General features: G+C 41.0%; 1 protein-coding gene across 2 annotated transcripts in view; it reads left to right on the forward strand.

Moving 5' to 3' along the window:
• TXLNG (taxilin gamma) overlaps nt 1–16,738 on the forward strand; it is a gene marked incomplete at its 5' end in the record, with an annotated part of 53,194 nt that overhangs the window by 32,810 nt on the left and 3,646 nt on the right. The window contains 4 exons of one of the 2 annotated variants that reach the window (XM_081081878.1): nt 341–460; nt 1,990–2,064; nt 14,079–14,171; nt 16,154–16,249. In XM_081081878.1, the coding sequence (XP_080938004.1) occupies nt 341–460; nt 1,990–2,064; nt 14,079–14,171; nt 16,154–16,249 (384 nt within the window). Of the gene's footprint in view, nt 1–340; nt 461–1,989; nt 2,065–14,078; nt 14,172–14,298; nt 14,433–16,153; nt 16,250–16,738 lie in introns of those variants that run through there. The other variant, XM_081081877.1, reaches the window with a different exon arrangement.

Consider the following 16,738-nt stretch of genomic DNA (forward strand, 5'->3'; position numbering starts at 1 on the left):
AAGTCAGCCGATAGATGATTCTCTCTCATCATTAATATTTCTAGCTCTCTCCTTCTCCCCTCCTCTAAAATCACTAGAAATATTTTAAGAATAATTTTAGAAATTGGAAGTACTGGCATGCGGCTGCCAAGGTGCTTGATTGCCCACCTCCGAAAGAGAGGGAATGGGGTGTTAGGAGAGGGCCCCATTTTTGAGGTGCCAGACAGAAGGGCACAGTCATTAGCTCTGGTGGCATTAGCGGGGAAAGTAGAGTAAGAAGCAAGGCATTGTAACTCGTGTTATGTTTCCTAGTTGTGCTCCATTTTCATTAAGTGATGAGAGAATTTGACTTTCCCTGCAGCATATTGATAAGGTGTTCAAACATAAGGAAGTACAACAACAGCTTGTGGATGTCAAGCTTCACCAGACCTCACAGCTGATAAAGGAAGCTGATGAAAAACATCAGAGAGAGAGAGAGTTTGTAAGTTCTGTTTCTTAAAAAGAAATTATTGCCTAATTGTAACCAAAGCCATTTAAAATATGTTAACTTATTCTACATATATTGTAGTACCTGGGTCATGGTAATTGTTTTGTTTTTTTGTTTTGTTTTGTTTTTTGCTCTAGATTGAGAAGGCTATGTGTGTGGTAGAAAGCATTAGGCTTTTTATTTCTATTAATTTTTTGTATAGATTTACTAGAGAGATTACACCACGTTACTGGAAAGACTTGCACTTGTTTGACTTTTCTATGCTTAGAATGTTTATTTCACTTTTCGGTAATGGCCACCAAGTTCAAGAATAATACCAGTATTTAGTACATTAAATTTGGCAATTCAGTTTAATATTACCCAAGCTTACCAAACATGGGTCTCATATTATATTGTTACATTTTGTTTTCAATAAAGTACCTTGAAACTAGGGAAACTATTTGTTTACTTGTATAATTTTCTGATAAAAATTTTAACAAAATTCTCTATACCCTAATCACTCAGCATTGTTCTCAGAGTACGTATATGCTTAGATTATATTGCCTATCTATAATTGTGAATACGGTGGGATTTCATTGGGTGGGTATGTATATTTAACACCTGGCAATTCAACTATATGTGCTTAACAAAAAAAAAAAAGAGAGAGAGAAATGGTTATGATAATGAAGACTGTTCCATCCAGCTTTCCCTCAAATTAGCTAGGCCCCGAGGCTGGTCTGGCATGAAGACTCCTTCCTGAGTGGCCCTCATGATGTGAACAGGTCACATTGAGTGTGCATGTAGGGTTAAGAGGAGACGCATTGTTCACACAACGTGATCCTGTCGTCTGAACTGACAGTGCTATCCCAGGTGTAACTAAAAACGTCGGTGTTATTTCCAGAGTTGGAATGTAATTTCATTTATGCATCCACATGCACATTATACATATATGTTTTCTGGTTGGTTTAAGGACTTTTTGAGGCTTATTTGGACTATGTATGACATTTTACTTCAGGGACTGCATTTCATAGATGCCTACTATGCAACTTCATTATATAATTTTCTTAAAGCTCAAATAAATTAAGCCCCCCCCCCACACACACACTTTTTAAAAAGTAATCAGAAACCAGGTCTCTGATTTTGTTGCTTAGCTCCATACCCTTTCATCTTGCCTCTGTGGAGTAGAGGGGCTTTCTAATATACCCATATGTCAAGATTCCTAGCCATGTTTTCTGCTAATACTATACTTCTAATTATTTTTTACCTAAAATACAAAAATTTAGTCTTGAATTTTTTAAACCTATTATTAGGCCTCCACAGTACATTTTCTAAGGAGTAAGGTTATTCCTACATTCCTATGTGTTAATAAGTGGTATAGATCGAAGATATAGGTAACTGGCACTTGTTGTAATAACATTTCACCTATAGACTTGGGGTTCTTAATAAAACAATGATTGGGAGGATTACGCTTATCAAGTCATTTCACATTGTAGCCATACTTGTAATTATGATTAGTATTTTGCCAGAATGTTTCTGTTTTCTAGTTGTTAAAGGAAGCAACAGAATCGAGGCACAAATATGAACAAATGAGACAGCAAGAAGTACAACTAAAACAGCAGGTAACTTGACAGCAGGTTATAGTACAATTTATAAGAAAAATCTGTGGTTCATTTGATATATACCTTGAATCTCCTAAGATGCTTCTGCTTGTTCCCAGCCAGAACTGAGAGTAGATCACGTGTTTCTCCTAGAGCAGTGGTTCTCAACCTGTGGGTCGCGACCCCTTTGGCTGTTGAACGACCCTTTCACAGGGGTCGCCTAAGACCATCCTGCATATCAGATATTTACATGATGATTCCTAACAGTAGCAACATGACAGTTATGAAGTAGCAGCGAAAATAATTTTATGGTTGGGTCACAACATGAGGAACTGTATTTAAAGGGCCAGAAGGCTGAGAACCACTGTCCTAGAGTTTTCCTCTTCATTTAGGGTGACCAACTCATCCCCATTTGCCTAGGACTTTTCTGGTTTTAGTACTTGAAGTGCTGCATCCCAGGAAACACTTAGGTCTCAGGCAGACTAGGATGATTGGTCACACCATCTGCAATGTCCCCCTTCCAATATCCCAGGTATTTCCTCCCTTTGTCAGTCTGTTCCCATGTGTGTCAGCTAATTTTCCAATTAAAGAAAAAAGGATAAATCTTCAGATTTAAGTTTTTTTGTATTAAGTAGAACCTCATGAAATTGTTGAAAGTTGACTTCCTTGACCTACAAAATGTCAATCTCATAGTAGAACCTAAAATCTTCGAAAGTTTGTGCTCTGAGAACATAACCCATTTTAAAAACTTCCCACTGGGACTATACAGTGCTACTCCCAGGTAAAGCTGTGGGGTGGTGTTTTTAATGGGGCTCTCCCTACTTTTCCCATTCTTTTTTTTTTTTATTAATATATTTTATTTATTGATTTTTTACAGAGAGGAAGGGAGAGGGATAGAGAGTTAGAAACATCGATGAGAGAGAAACATCAATCAGCTGCCTCCTGCACACCCACTATTGGGGATGTGCCTGCAACCAAAGTACATGCCCTTGACCGGAATCGAACCTGGGACCTTTCAGTCCTCAGGCCGATACTCTATCCACTGAGCCAAACCGGTTAGGGCCCATTCTTTTTTTCTTTTTGTATATGGTACAGTATTGTTGACTATAGTCACCATGCTGTATATTAGATCCCTGAAACTTATTCATCTTATAACAAAGTTTGTACCCTTTGACAACATCTCCTTGTTTTCCCCATGCCTCATCTCTGGCAAGTAGCATTTTACTCTGTTTCTATGATTTTATCTTTTTAGATTGCACATATATATAAGTGAGATCATACAGTATTTGTCTTGCTCTGTCTGAATTATATCACTTAGCATATGCTCTAAAGGTACATCCATGTTATCACAAATGGAAAGCTTTCCTTTTTTATGGCTGAATAATATTCCGTTGTGTATATACACCACATTTTCTTCATTCATCTGTCGATGGACACTTAGGTTGTTTCCATATCTTGGCTATTGTGAATAATGCTACAGTGCAGTGTGAGTGCAGATACTTCTTTGAGATAGTGATTTCATCTCTTTCAGATATATGCCCAGAAATGGGATTGCTGGATTATATGGTAACACTATTTTTTATTTTTTTAGAAACCTCCATACTGTACCAATTTACATTCCCACCAACACTGCACAGGATTATCTTTTATCCACATTCTTATCAATATTCGTTCTCTTATTATCCTATATAATAAAAGCCTAATATGCTAAGTGTCTGGTCGGCCATTCAACCAATTAAAGCATAATATGCTAATGATATGCTAAGGCTGTTCAACTGCTCGCTATGACGTGCCCTGACCACCAGGGGGCAGACACTCCCAACTGGTAGGTTAGCTTGCTGCTGTGGTCTGGCCGATTGGGACTGAGACGGGTTGGACACTCCCTGGAGCCCTCCTTTAGTCCCTCCCTGGCTGGCCAACCTCCCGCATCTCTCCCCGGCCCCAGGCCCCAGTCGTGCACCAGTGGGGTCCCTCAGCCTGGCCTGTGCCCTCTCGCAATCCAGGACCCTTCGGGGGATGTCGGAGAGGCAGTTTCAGCCCAATCCCACAGGGGGAGCACCTCTCAGCTTAAGCCATCAGTCAGACATCCTCCCCCCTTCCTGTGCACAAATTTTGTGCACCGGGCCTCTTCTAATGAGGTAGTATCTCACTGTGGTTTGGTTTGCATTACCCTGATGCAGTGATGTTTCTTTTTTTAAATATATTTTATTGATTTTTTACAGAGAGGAAGGGAGAGAGATAGAGCTAGAAACATCGATCAGCTGCCTCCTGCACATCTCCTACTGGGGATGTGCCCGCAACCCAGGTACATGCCCGTGACCGGAATCAAACCTGGGACCTTTCAGTCCGCAGGCTGACGCTCTATCCACTGAGCCAAACCGGTTTCAGCATGCAGTGATGTTTCAACCTTTTTCATCTCATGGCGCACACAAACTAATTAGTAAAATTCTCCTGCATGCCAAAAATATTTTTTGCTGATCTGACCAAAAAGAAAAGGTATGATTTTGACTCATTCACACCAGGCTGCTATTGTTATGTTGGCTGTTGTCATTTTTTTTTTCATTTGACAATCTAAGGGAAAAGAGGTCAGTGCCCATGATAAATTCTTGTACCACACCAGTTGAAAATCTGCTGCCCTGATGATTAGTGATATTGAATACCTTTTCATGTACTTCTTGGCCATTTGGATGTCTTTGGAAAAATGTCTATTCACGACTTCTGCCCATTTTTAAATTGAATTGTTTGTTTTATTGCTGTTGAATTGTATGAGTTCCTTATATAATTGGATAGTAACCGCTTATCATATATATGGTTTGCAGATATTTTCTCCCATTCCATAGGTTGCCTTTTCATTTTGTTGTTTCTTCTGCTGTACAGAAGATTCCTATATTTTTATGGTTAGCAGGTTTTAGCTAAATGTTTTTTAATTAAGGCATGTACATTTTTTTTAAAAGTAAGTTTTTTATTGATTAAAAATATATTTTTATTAAAAATATATATATATTTTTTTTCAGAGAGGAAGGGAGAGGGAGAGAAAGAGAGAAACATCAATGATGAGAGAGAATCATTGGTTGGCTGCCTCCTGCACGTTCCACACTGGGGATGGAGCCCACAATCTGGGCATGTGTCCTGACTGGGAAATAGAACCAGGGACCTCTTGGTTCATAGGTCAACACTCAACCACTGAGCCAAACTGGCAAGGCTGTACATTATTTTATTAGACATGATGCTATTGAGCACTTAATAGACTACAGTATAGCGTAACCATAACGTGATATGCAATCAGAAACCAAAAAGTTTGTGACTTTTTATTGCAATATTCACTTTATTGTGGTGGTCTGGAACTGAACCCATAATATCTCTGAGTAGTACAATATGGCCGTAGTATTCATTGCAAGTTTGTACCAGTCAACAATATCTGTTCTATTTCCCCTCCTGTCATCCTCTGGTAACCACCATTTTACTCTGTTTTTAAGAGCTTTTTTAGTATCCACATTTAAGTGATATATCACACAGTATTTATCTTTCTCTGCCTGACTTTCCTCACTTAGCCTAATGTTCTCAGGGTGATCCATGTTGTCATATAATTAAGTTTTAGAAATCCTGTTTTCTTGTACATTTATTGCTGCATTAGAATCTTGGAACGTACTATCTCTACAGTTTCCAAGCATGTGGCTCTCAGCAGAGAAAGCACCCATCTTTGTTGGTAGGCAGAGAGGAGATTAAACTGGGCTGTGCAGAAGCTTTTCCTTGTAGTTCTGGTTTTTTGCTTTTGTTGTTTGTGCTTTTGGTGTCAGATCCAAAAAAATCATTGCCAAGACCACTATCAGGAGCTTTTTATTTTTGTGTTTTTTGTTTGTTTGTTTGTTTGTTTTTCCTGCGGCCGGCGTTTGTTTGTTTATTTTCACTGAACCCTGTTCATAGGACATTTCGGATACAGACACTCACCTGTGCTGAAGAGAGGGAGAAGGTGCAGAGGAGTGGAATCTGGGGAGAGTCTGGGGAGAGAGGGGGGGGGCCAGGAGAGGTGCCAGCGAATTGAGTGCTGAGACACCCCTGGGCCCAGCGGAGCTTTTTATTTTTGTTTTCTTCTAGGAGTATTATGGTTTCAGGTCTTATGTTTATGTTCTTAATCCATTTCAAGTTAATTTTTGTGAGTGGTGTTTAAGATAGCAGTCTGATTTCATTCTTTCACATGTGGATATCCAGTTTTTTGTTTTGTTTTGTTTTTTTAAAATATATTTTATTGATTTTTTACAGAGAGGAAGGGAGAGAGATAGAGAGTCAGAAACATCGATGAGAGAGAAACATCGATCAGCTGCCTCCTGCACATCTCCTACTGGGGATATGCCCGCAACCCAGGTACATGCCCTTGACCGGATTCGAACCTGGGACCTTTCAGTCCGCAGGCCGACGCTCTATCCACTGAGCCAAACTGGTTTCGGCTGGATATCCAGTTTTCCCAGCACCATTTATTGAAGAGACAGTCCTTTCCCCATTGAGTATTCTTGGTCTCCCTGTCACATATTAGTTGACTATGTGTGTGTGTGTGTATATAGATATATATATATATATTTTTTAAATTAAATCTTTATTGTTCAGATTATTACAGTTGTTCCTCTTTTTCCCCCCCATAGCTCCCCTCCACCCAGTTCCCACCCCACCCTCCGCTCTCACCCCCCACCCCCACTGTCCTCATCCATAGGTGCATGATTTTTGTCCAGTCTCTTCCCGCATCCCTCACATCCCTTTCCCCCCCAAAAATAGTCCACTCCCTTTCTATGCCCCTGATTCTATTTTAATCACCAGTTTATTCTGTTCATCAGATTATTTATTCACTTGATTTTTAGATTCACTTGTTGATAGATGTATATTTGTTCATAATTTGTATCTTTACCTTTTTCTTCTTCTTCCTCTTCTTAAAGGATACCTTTCAGCATTTCATATAATACTGGTTTGGTGGTGATGAACTCCTTTAGCTTTTCCTTATCTGTGAAGCTCTTTATCTGACCTTCAATTCTGCATGATAGCTTTGCTGGATAAAGTAATCTTGGTTGTAGGTTCTTGGCATTCATCACTTTGAATATTTCTTGCCACTCCCTTCTGGCCTGCATGGCTTCTGTTGAGAAATCAGCTGACAGTCGTATGGGTACTACCTTGTAGGTAATGACTGTCTTTCTCTTGCTGCTTTTAAGATTCTCTCTTTGTCTTTTGCTCTTGGCATTTTAATTATGATGTGTCTTGGTGTGGTCCTCTTTGGATTCCTTTTTTTTTTTTTTTTAAATATATTTTATTGATTTTTTACAGAGAGGAAGGGAGAGAGACAGAGAGTTAGAAACATCGATGAGAGAGAAACATCGATCATCTGCCTTCTGCACATCTCCTACTGGGGATGTGCCCACAACCCAGGTACATGCCCTTGACCGGAATCGAACCTGGGACCCCTCAGTCCGCAAGCTGACGCTCTATCCACTGAGCCAAACCGGTTTCGGCTGGATTCCTTTTGTTTGGGGTTCTCTGCGCTTCCTGGACTTGTAAGTCTATTTCTTTCACCAGGTAGGGGAAGTTTTCTGTCAGTATTTCTTCAAATAGGTTTTCAGTATCTTGCTGTCTCTCTTCTGGCACCCCTATAATTCGGATGTTGGTACACTTGAAGCTGTTCCAGAGGCTCTTTACACTATCTTCGTATTTTTGGATTCTTTTTTCATTTTGCTTTTCCAGTTGTGTGTTTTTTGCTTCTTCGTATTTCAAATCTTTGACTTGATTCTTGCGATCCTCTAGTCTGCTGTTGGAACGCTGCATAATATCCTTTATTTCAGTCAGTGTATGCTTAATTTCTAGTTGGCCCTTTTTCATAACCTCGAAGGTCTCACTAGATTTCTTGAGGGTCTCACTACATTTATCAGCGGTCTGACCAGACTTTTTGAGTGTTTTACTAAATTTATCGGTGGTTTCTAGAAAGTTCTTGAAAAACCTTAAAAGTCTGGTTTTGAACTCTATATCCAGTAGTTTGCTTTCCTCCATTTCTGTCTTTTGTGTCCTGTTTCTTTGTCTCTGCATTTTTTATGTTTCCCTGTGTTGATAGAGTGGCTTTCTGTGCTAGGTGTCCTATAGGGCCCAGTGGCTCAGCCTCCCCAATTACCTGAGGTGGACACTCTTGGTGCACCCCCTTGTGGGCTGTGTGCACAGTCTTGTTGTGGTTAAGCCTTGATTGTTGTAGGTATCATTGGGAGGAATTGACCTCCATGCCAATTGGCTGTGAGAATCAGCTGTGTCTGCAGTGGGAGAACTTCTGTGTTGGAGACACCCCTCCGGGGCAAGATTTGCTTCAATGGGGCTTTGGTGCTCACTGAGTCTGCCCCCTGAGTGTGTCCTTTATGGATCCGAGGAGCTGCAATCTGGATGGTCCCACTCTTACCACCGGGCACACTGGCTCCTGGATCTCTAAGGAGGTGCTAATCTAGCCTCTGCCTGAGGCTACCCAGCAGGAGCTCAGCTGTGAAGCAGTGCAGTTGCCCTGGGGCCTTGGGCCAGCTGCAGTTTGTTAGGTAATTTTCAGATTGCAAAGGGCCAGGCCTTTCATATGCAAAAGCTGGTGCACAGCTTGGGCCAGGCGGGGGTCCCAGGGGATCAACAGGGCGGAGCAAGCAGCTATGGCTGCCCTCAGAGGCCCTGCTTCTCAGTGTCCCGGCAATCGCTGCAAGCACCTCTGAGAGGAAGCTGCCCTCGAGTTCAGACCGATGCCAGACAGTCCAGTTTCTCCCGTATGAGCCTGGGTCCCCAGAGACTCAAACCGGAACTGGAGCTCAGAGCTTGAGACTCCCTACTGATTGAAAAGACAACCGTGTCCTCAGCCACCAGCCCTCTCCACGTGCGCCTCCATACCTCTGTACTTTACTTCCGCACCGCAGCTCCTCTGAGTCTTGGTATGCTTTTCTCTTTCCTTCTAGTTGTAGAATTTCCACTCAGCCAGCCTTCCTGTGGTTCTGGATGATGTCCGTTCCATCTCTTAGTTGTAGTCTTGAAGTGGTTGTGCTAAGCAGCAATCTCCGGTGTTTACCTATGCCGCCATCTTGGTTTTCATCAGCCTAGTTGACCATATTTGTGTAGGTTTATTTCTTGGATCTCAGTGCTGTTCCATTGGTCTCTGTTTTTATGCCAGTCCCATACTGTTTCATTACTTTAGCTTTGTAGTATAGTTTGAAATCAGGAAGCATAGCACCTCCAGTTTTGTTCTTTCTACAGATTTCTTTGTTCAGGTTCTTTGTGGTTCCATACAAATATTAGGATTGCTTTTTTCTATTTCCATGAAAAAAAATGCCATTGGAATTTTGATAGGGAATAGAACCAGGAACCTTGTTCTATTGCATTGACTATATAAATGGCTTTAGGTAGTATGGACATTTTAATAGTACTAATTACTCTTCTCATACATGAATATATCTTTCCAATTATTTCTGTCTTCTTCAGTTTCATCAGTGTCTTATAGTTTTCAGTGTATAGACCAGGGGTGGGCAAACTTTTTGACTCGAGGGCCACAATGTGTTCTTAAACTGGACCGGAGGACCGGAACAAAAGCATGGATGGAATGTTTTTGTGAACTAATATGAATTCAAAGTAAACATCATTACATAAAAGGGTACGTTCTTTTTTTTTTTTTTTTTTACTTTTATTCATTTCAAACGGGCTGGATCCAGCCCGCGGACCGTAGTTTGCCCACGGCTGCTATAGACCTTTCTTTTTTTTCTTCAAACTTATTCCTAAGTATTTTATCGTTTTTTATGCTATTGTATACCAGGATGATTATGTTCTTTATTTCTATTTTTCAAGTATTTTGTTGTTCGTATATAGAAACGGAACTGATTTCTATATGTTGATTTTTGCATTTTTTTTTATCTTTACTGAATTCGTTCTGTCGTGGTGGAGTCTTTGGATTTTCTATATATGAGATTAGATCATCAACAATACAGAGATAACTTTACTTCTTCCTTTCTAATTTGGATGCCTTTTATTTCTTGCCCAATTGCTCTAACTAGGCATTCCAGTAGTGTTGAGTAGAAGTAGTGCGAGTGGGCACCCTTATCTTATTCTTGATCTTAAACGGAAAGCTTTCAGCCTTTTACTGTCAAGTATGATGTTAGCTGTGGGTCTTTCATATATGGCCTTTATTATGTTGAAGTATGTTCCTTCTATGCCAAATATGTTGAGCATTTATATCATGAATGGATGTTGAATTTTGTCAAATGCCTTTTCTGTATCGAGGCAATCATGATTTTTATCTTTGGTGTATGACATTTATTGATTTACATATATTGAACCATTCTTGCATCCCGGTGTAAATCCCATTTGATCATTGGCGATTGAATTCAGTTTGCTTGGCCCTGTCTATGTAGCTCAGTTGGTGAGAGCATCATCCCGATACTCCAAGGTTACAGGTTCCATCCCTGGTCAGGGCACATACAAGAAGCAACCAATGAATGCATAAAGAAGTGGAACAGCAAATTGATGTTTCTCTCTATCTCCCCACCCCCTTCCTTTCTCTAAAAATCAATAAAATAAAAATTTTAAAAATTCGGTTTGGTAGTATTTTGTTGAGAATTTTTGTATCTATGTTCATTAGGGGTGTTGGTCTTTAATTTTCTTTTTTTAAAAATATATTTTATTGATTTTTTACACAGAGGAAGGGAGAGGGATAGAGTCAGAAACATCCATGAGAGAGTAACATCGATCAGCTGCCTCCTGCACATCTCCCACTGGGGATGTGCCTGCAACCAAGGTACATGCCCTTGACCTGAATCGAACCTGGGACCTTTCAGTCCGCAGGCTGACGCTCTATCCACTGAGCCAAACCGGTTAGGGCTGTAATTTGCTTGTAGTAGCCTTATCTGGCTTTGGTATCAGGGTAATGCTGGCTTTGTAAAATAAGTTTGGGAGTGACCCCTCCTGTTTAATTTTTTGGAAGAATTTGAGAGTAATCAGAAATCTCATTTAAATGTTTAGTAGAATTCACCTATGAAGCCATCTGGGCCTGGGCTTTTCTTTGTGGCCTGCCTATTTTTCAATCCAGACCCCTTAGGTTCTTCCTAACACAATCTTCCTTTATGGTTGCCTTGTGTAGAGTAAGGGTACCATATACGTCCCCTCTCAACGAAAAGGTACAGAAAAGACTTCCCATGTGTTTATGAACAAGGGAAATTAGGCGTTTGTACCTATAATTCACCTTTTTCAATTAACTGGATTACATTCTGTTGAAAAAAGTATTACTCATTTTAAAAATTTATTATATAATTAGTTTCTTTAATGTAAGGACTCAACATTAGTTATTTTTCAAAGATATGGTTTTTATTGGTTTCAGAGAGGGAGAGAGAGAAATAGAAACAGCAGTGATGAGAGAGAATCATTGATCAGCTGCCTCCTACATGGTCCATACTGGGAATTGAGCCTGCAACCCAGTCATGAGCCCTGACCAGGAATTGAACCATGACTTCCAGGTTCACAGGTCAATGCTCAACCACTGGCCAGGCTATGGTGGTTTGTTGGTGGTTTTTAAAAACGTGTATATATATATTTAAATTCTTTATTGTGTAAAATATTATATATACGTCTCCTTTTTCTTCCATTGACCTCTCCCCAACCATCCCCATCCCCCAGCACATGCTCTCCTCCCTTTCTCTCCAAAAATACATGTTTTTATTGATTTCAGAGAGAAAGGGAGAGGGGGAGAGAGAAACATCAATGATGAGAATCATTGATCGGCTGCCTCCTGCATGCCCTCTTCTGGAGATTAAGCCTGCAACTCAGGCATGTGTCCTCACCAGGAATCAGACCATGACCTCCTGGTTCATAGGTCAATGCTCAACCACGGAGCCATGCTGGCCGGACCCAGTGCAACTTTTGTCTGATCTGTGTCACCTTGTGTCATGTAATTTGATCATTAGTTTGTTTCCTTTGCTGTCACCTCTTCCTTTTCCCGCTCCCTGAATGTGGCTGTCCTTCCCAAAAGTCGGTCTCATTCTGTGCTCTTACCGTGTCAGTTTCCAGAACTTGTTGATGATCTCATAGACTTGGTGTATCTTGACCCACTGTTTTGTAAATCCATCCACATGAGTCCAGGTGTCATGGTAGTTCCCACTGACTGACTACCAGAGTAGGCCAGCATTGACCTCTCAGATGGGGCAGTCTGCCTGTGTGTGCCATCTTCAATAAAAACGAAGCATTAATAAAAACTGCCGTAACTGCTTATATCCCTAAAGTACCAGAACTCCCTATTCTGCCTGAGCACTGCTGTTGTTCCCCCTCCAGGCCAGCAGCCTCAGAGGCACTGTCATTGTCCCTTTCCAGACTGCTCACAAGTCCTCTGCACTCTTCTGCAATATTCCCTTAAATGTCTTCATCCTTGCCCTAGCCCTCACCTCTCTGCAGGCATGCTCTGGCTATCTAGCTCGTCACTGGTAACAGTGCTTCTAGTCTGCTTCTCCCTCCCACATTCAGCAGAGCTTGCTTCTAAGTGCTCTCTATATGCCCACCCCACCTGATAACTGGTGGGTTGGTTCTGTCAGTTTCACATCCTACTCCCTCTCCAACCTATCCTTGAGGCCTAGGTCAGGCCTGTTCACATGGTGGTTTAATTTTCCTCATGCAGCACTGCTAAAAGTGAAAAGGCATCCCTTATGCTGTTTCTTGGTCTCTGATGATCTTTTTGTTGTTAATCTTCACATGAGGACATTTTTCCATTGATTTTCAGAGATAGTGGAGGGGGAGGGGGAAGAGAGAGAAACATCGATGTCAGAGAGACATCAATTGGTTGCCTCCCACATGTCCCCGGAGCACCCCGAGGGATTGAGCCTGCAATAGAGGTACATGCCCTTGACTGGAATTGAATTCCCTATTCCCGAGTCCCTTCAGTTTGAGGGCCAATGCTCCATTGAGCCAAACCAGCTAGGACTGATGATCTTTTATTCTTCTCTGCTTTCCTTACATGTATTGTGTGACCTTGAGCAAAACATTGTATTTCTTTGGGCCTGTTTTCTCATCCTGAAAATAATCATATTAGATGGACTCTAAAAGGTTCCCTTCTGGTCTAAAATAATTCAGCCTACCCTTGAGGCCTAGGTCAGGCCTCGCCCACCTGAAACTTTCCCTAATTATTCTTTTCTGACCCCTATTGTGTACCCCCTTCTCTGAATTCCTGTTCTAGGGGGAGGTGACTCCCTGTTCTGTATTCTGCTTGGCCTCTTGGTTAGCATTATTTTACGAGCTAGTATAAAAATTCTCTGAGAGTAGGAGTTAAAAGAAAAATCAGTATTTCTACCTTGTAGCTTTTTTCTTTTTAACTGTACTCCCACTGAATTCTTTTTCCCCCAACCAAACCAGTTCTTTGGCTTTTATTTTCCTGCCTACGTCAAGGAAAAAGATATCTTTGATGTCAAGCTAAGAATTGTGCAGGTAGTATTCTAAAAGAATGTTCTTTTCCTAGTACACTTTTTTTCCTTTTAAAAATATGTTTTTATTGATTTCAGAGGAAGTGAGAGAGATAGAAACATCAATGATGAGAGAGAATTATTGATCGGCTGCCTCCTGCATGGCCCCCGTTGGGGATAGAGCCCACAACCTGGGCATATGCTCTGACCGGGAGTCAAACTGACCTGGTTCATGGGTTGATGTTCAACCACTGAGCCACGCTGCCTGGGCAGTTCTTCAATTTTTAATATAATTGGCAGAATGAAGTTAGTAAATATTTTTACATTTTTAACATTACATCTGAAAAGATGGTTAAATCAACAGATTTCCTAAGTTTTGGTGCATTTCTGTTGGTTATTAGGACTTCAGCCATCTATGCCTACTGTCCAAGGATTGGATGCACATTTGTTCTTATTTGTTTAAAATAGTTTATTCACATCTATTTTTGGCATTTGTTCTTATTTCTGTCAGTTGTGTAACAATTAACATTTAACCATAGTGTGTTCATTATGAAAGTCTTTGGGATTTTAAATTGTTTACCTGGAACTCAGAATATGTTATACCTTTTTCTGTAGCTTTCTCTTTATATGGATAAGTTTGAAGAATTCCAGACTACCATGGCAAAAAGCAATGAACTGTTTACAACCTTCCGGCAGGAAATGGAAAAGGTATTTGCATATTTTTAGTAGAATGTTACTTAAAAGGGAATTTGAAAAAGAAGCTATTTTAAGCATGATCACTACTTGGATGAGTTTGTTCTTATGGTACTATCTTCCATCTTTTCTGATCCTCCAGTGACATCATATTTGGTTATTTTGCCCTGTGTGTACCTCACAAAGCTGGTGATCTCTGTGCACTTAAATTGTCTTTATTAAAGCAAATTCCTCTATTAAATACCATTTGTTAGAAATAAAGTGGTTTCTTTTTGTGTGTGTGTGTCATGTTTTATTCATTTCAGGTGATTCCTCTCCCCCACTCCCCCTTCACATAGTTCTGTGTCCTTGGAGATTAAATTATTTAAAGACATACAAGCCTGAAACAGTAATTGCCTATTTTGGTTAGTTGATATGTATATATTGGTGTTCCTACCTTTTTAGCTTTTCTTTTGTGTTAACTATAGTCCCACTGAATTTTTTTCCCCTCAACCAAACCAATTGTTTGGCTTTTGTTTCACTTTCCTGCCTACATTAAGGAAAGAGATTTCCTTGATGTCAACTAAGAACCAAAATACATCCATACCCATCCATCCTTAGTTTACTTAGCATATTCCTCTTAAAAATGGGGGCTTTTTAAAAATGGTGGTGGGCTGGGGAGTAGTACATCAGTGTCTTGCACTTTGTAAGTAAGCATTTGGTGTTAGCCATGACTATTACTAAATGTTACGTGTTGGTTCTGGGTTAATGTCCCTACTGCATCATATAATGTGTGACCATAGACAAGTTATTTAACCTTTCTGCACCTTTCTGTTCCTTCCTTGTTAAAAATAACAAAAATACCTTCCCTTCATAAAGTAGAGTATTTTAGACAGTGCTTAGCCATGTTAAGTGCTCAAATTACTACCTTCAGATATTTTTAGACTCAGTAATCTGTAGAATTCAGTGAGCTGCAGATTAGTTCCGCCTACCAGTCCCTTCAGCTGAGGATCCAGTCGAGGGGGGAGTCTTAACGCACAGTGAACACTAGCTGTGGGCTCCATCCAATGCATGGGCACTGTTGAGGTGAAAGAGTTTAAGACGGGGGCTCCCCAATCCAGGATCCTTCTGGAGAATCCTCTGGACTGGAACACATTTCCTCTCTGCTAGTGGCTAGAGATCACTGTTGGTTAGCACTCAACCCAGATCTTTCATGCCCTCTTCCACAGCCTTTGTCCCATTCGGCCTTGTAGTTTCATGGCTGTAACCCATGCACCGAGCAGCGCTGGCTGTCTTGTCTTTATTCCTTGCTACCAGCATCTGGCTCGGTGCCTCCACTGGGATCAGAGCTGAGGGACAATACTGCATAAAGGAATCCTGAATATGGGGCTCATTGGTGAGCATAGGTATATCTCATTCTGAACTTAAGAAAACTGGGGTCATGTAGCATAGGTTTAAAAACATTTTTTTTATTTCTGGACCCATTTTATTATTAGCAAATTTGGTTATTGGAGTCATCACTAAATTATGCTGCCTCTAGTTCTGAAACTGATGTCTCAGAGGTTGTGGTAGAGCACCCAATTTTTAATCCTTTGGGGGTTCTTCCTTCCAAGGATCAGATGAATTATCCAATTCAGACAGAAAACTCAGAAACATGGCCATTTTTTCGTACAACTTGGGGAGAAGGAGGTTCTCACCTCTTGCTACCCCCCACATGGAATGAAAGATACACTCCAGCTTAACTGAGTTCAGTGTGATGTGTGACAGCTTCCTCCATGTGCTGCTGCCTCAAAATTGAGATTAGATTTCTTTTTCTCATAATATGAAACCCCTGCTTTGGTTCCTAGAAGCTTCTGAAATAAGCTCTGCTACCAGCGTTCAGGCACAGCTGTCAGCTGGGCCAGGCATGCGCAGTGATGGGGGTGGGGAGGAATATTCAAACGTTTTTGTGGTGGGACAGGAACTTTAAGCTAAGACATGAACTTTGAATTTAAATTTGCGATTGTGTTGATTCACAGATGACAAAGAAAATAAAAAAACTGGAAAAAGAAACAATATTATGGCGTACCAAGTGGGAAAACAATAACAAAGCACTTCTGCAGATGGCTGAAGAGGTGAGGTGGTTTCCCGTGACTAAGGTGTGTTCTTAGTCATTGGGACTCATACAGTTCAGGTATATATCAGGGCAGGGTGTGCTGTGACACTCGTGCTATAGTTCAGGACTCTGGCCAGAGCCAGGTGGATTGCTGAGTGGAACCTGTGCTGGCTTTCCTGGCAGAAAGCTCAGTTGTAGGTGTAGGGCCCGCATGAAGCATTAACTTCCCTACTCTGTCTGCAGTGCATTAACCCAGGCTTGTGTTGGAGAAGCTGTAAAGCATCTAGCTTTTGCTTTTGTGTAGAGTAGGGTTTCTCAAACTTGAGCTTGCATCAACTCCAGCTTGTTTAGACCCAGACTGCTAGGCTCACGTCAAGTTTGATTCACTATACCTGGGTGGGGTCAGATAATTTGGCTTTCTTGGTGCTGATGTGCTGTGGGTAACAGGGCCCTCGCCTCAAGAAGCACTGATCAGCTTTCCCAGTGAGAGAACAGGTGAACAACTCTG

The sequence above is a fragment of the Myotis nattereri genome (genome assembly GCF_964212035.1).
Source record: "Myotis nattereri genome assembly, chromosome: X".
NCBI classification, from domain to species: Eukaryota; Metazoa; Chordata; class Mammalia; order Chiroptera; family Vespertilionidae; genus Myotis; species Myotis nattereri.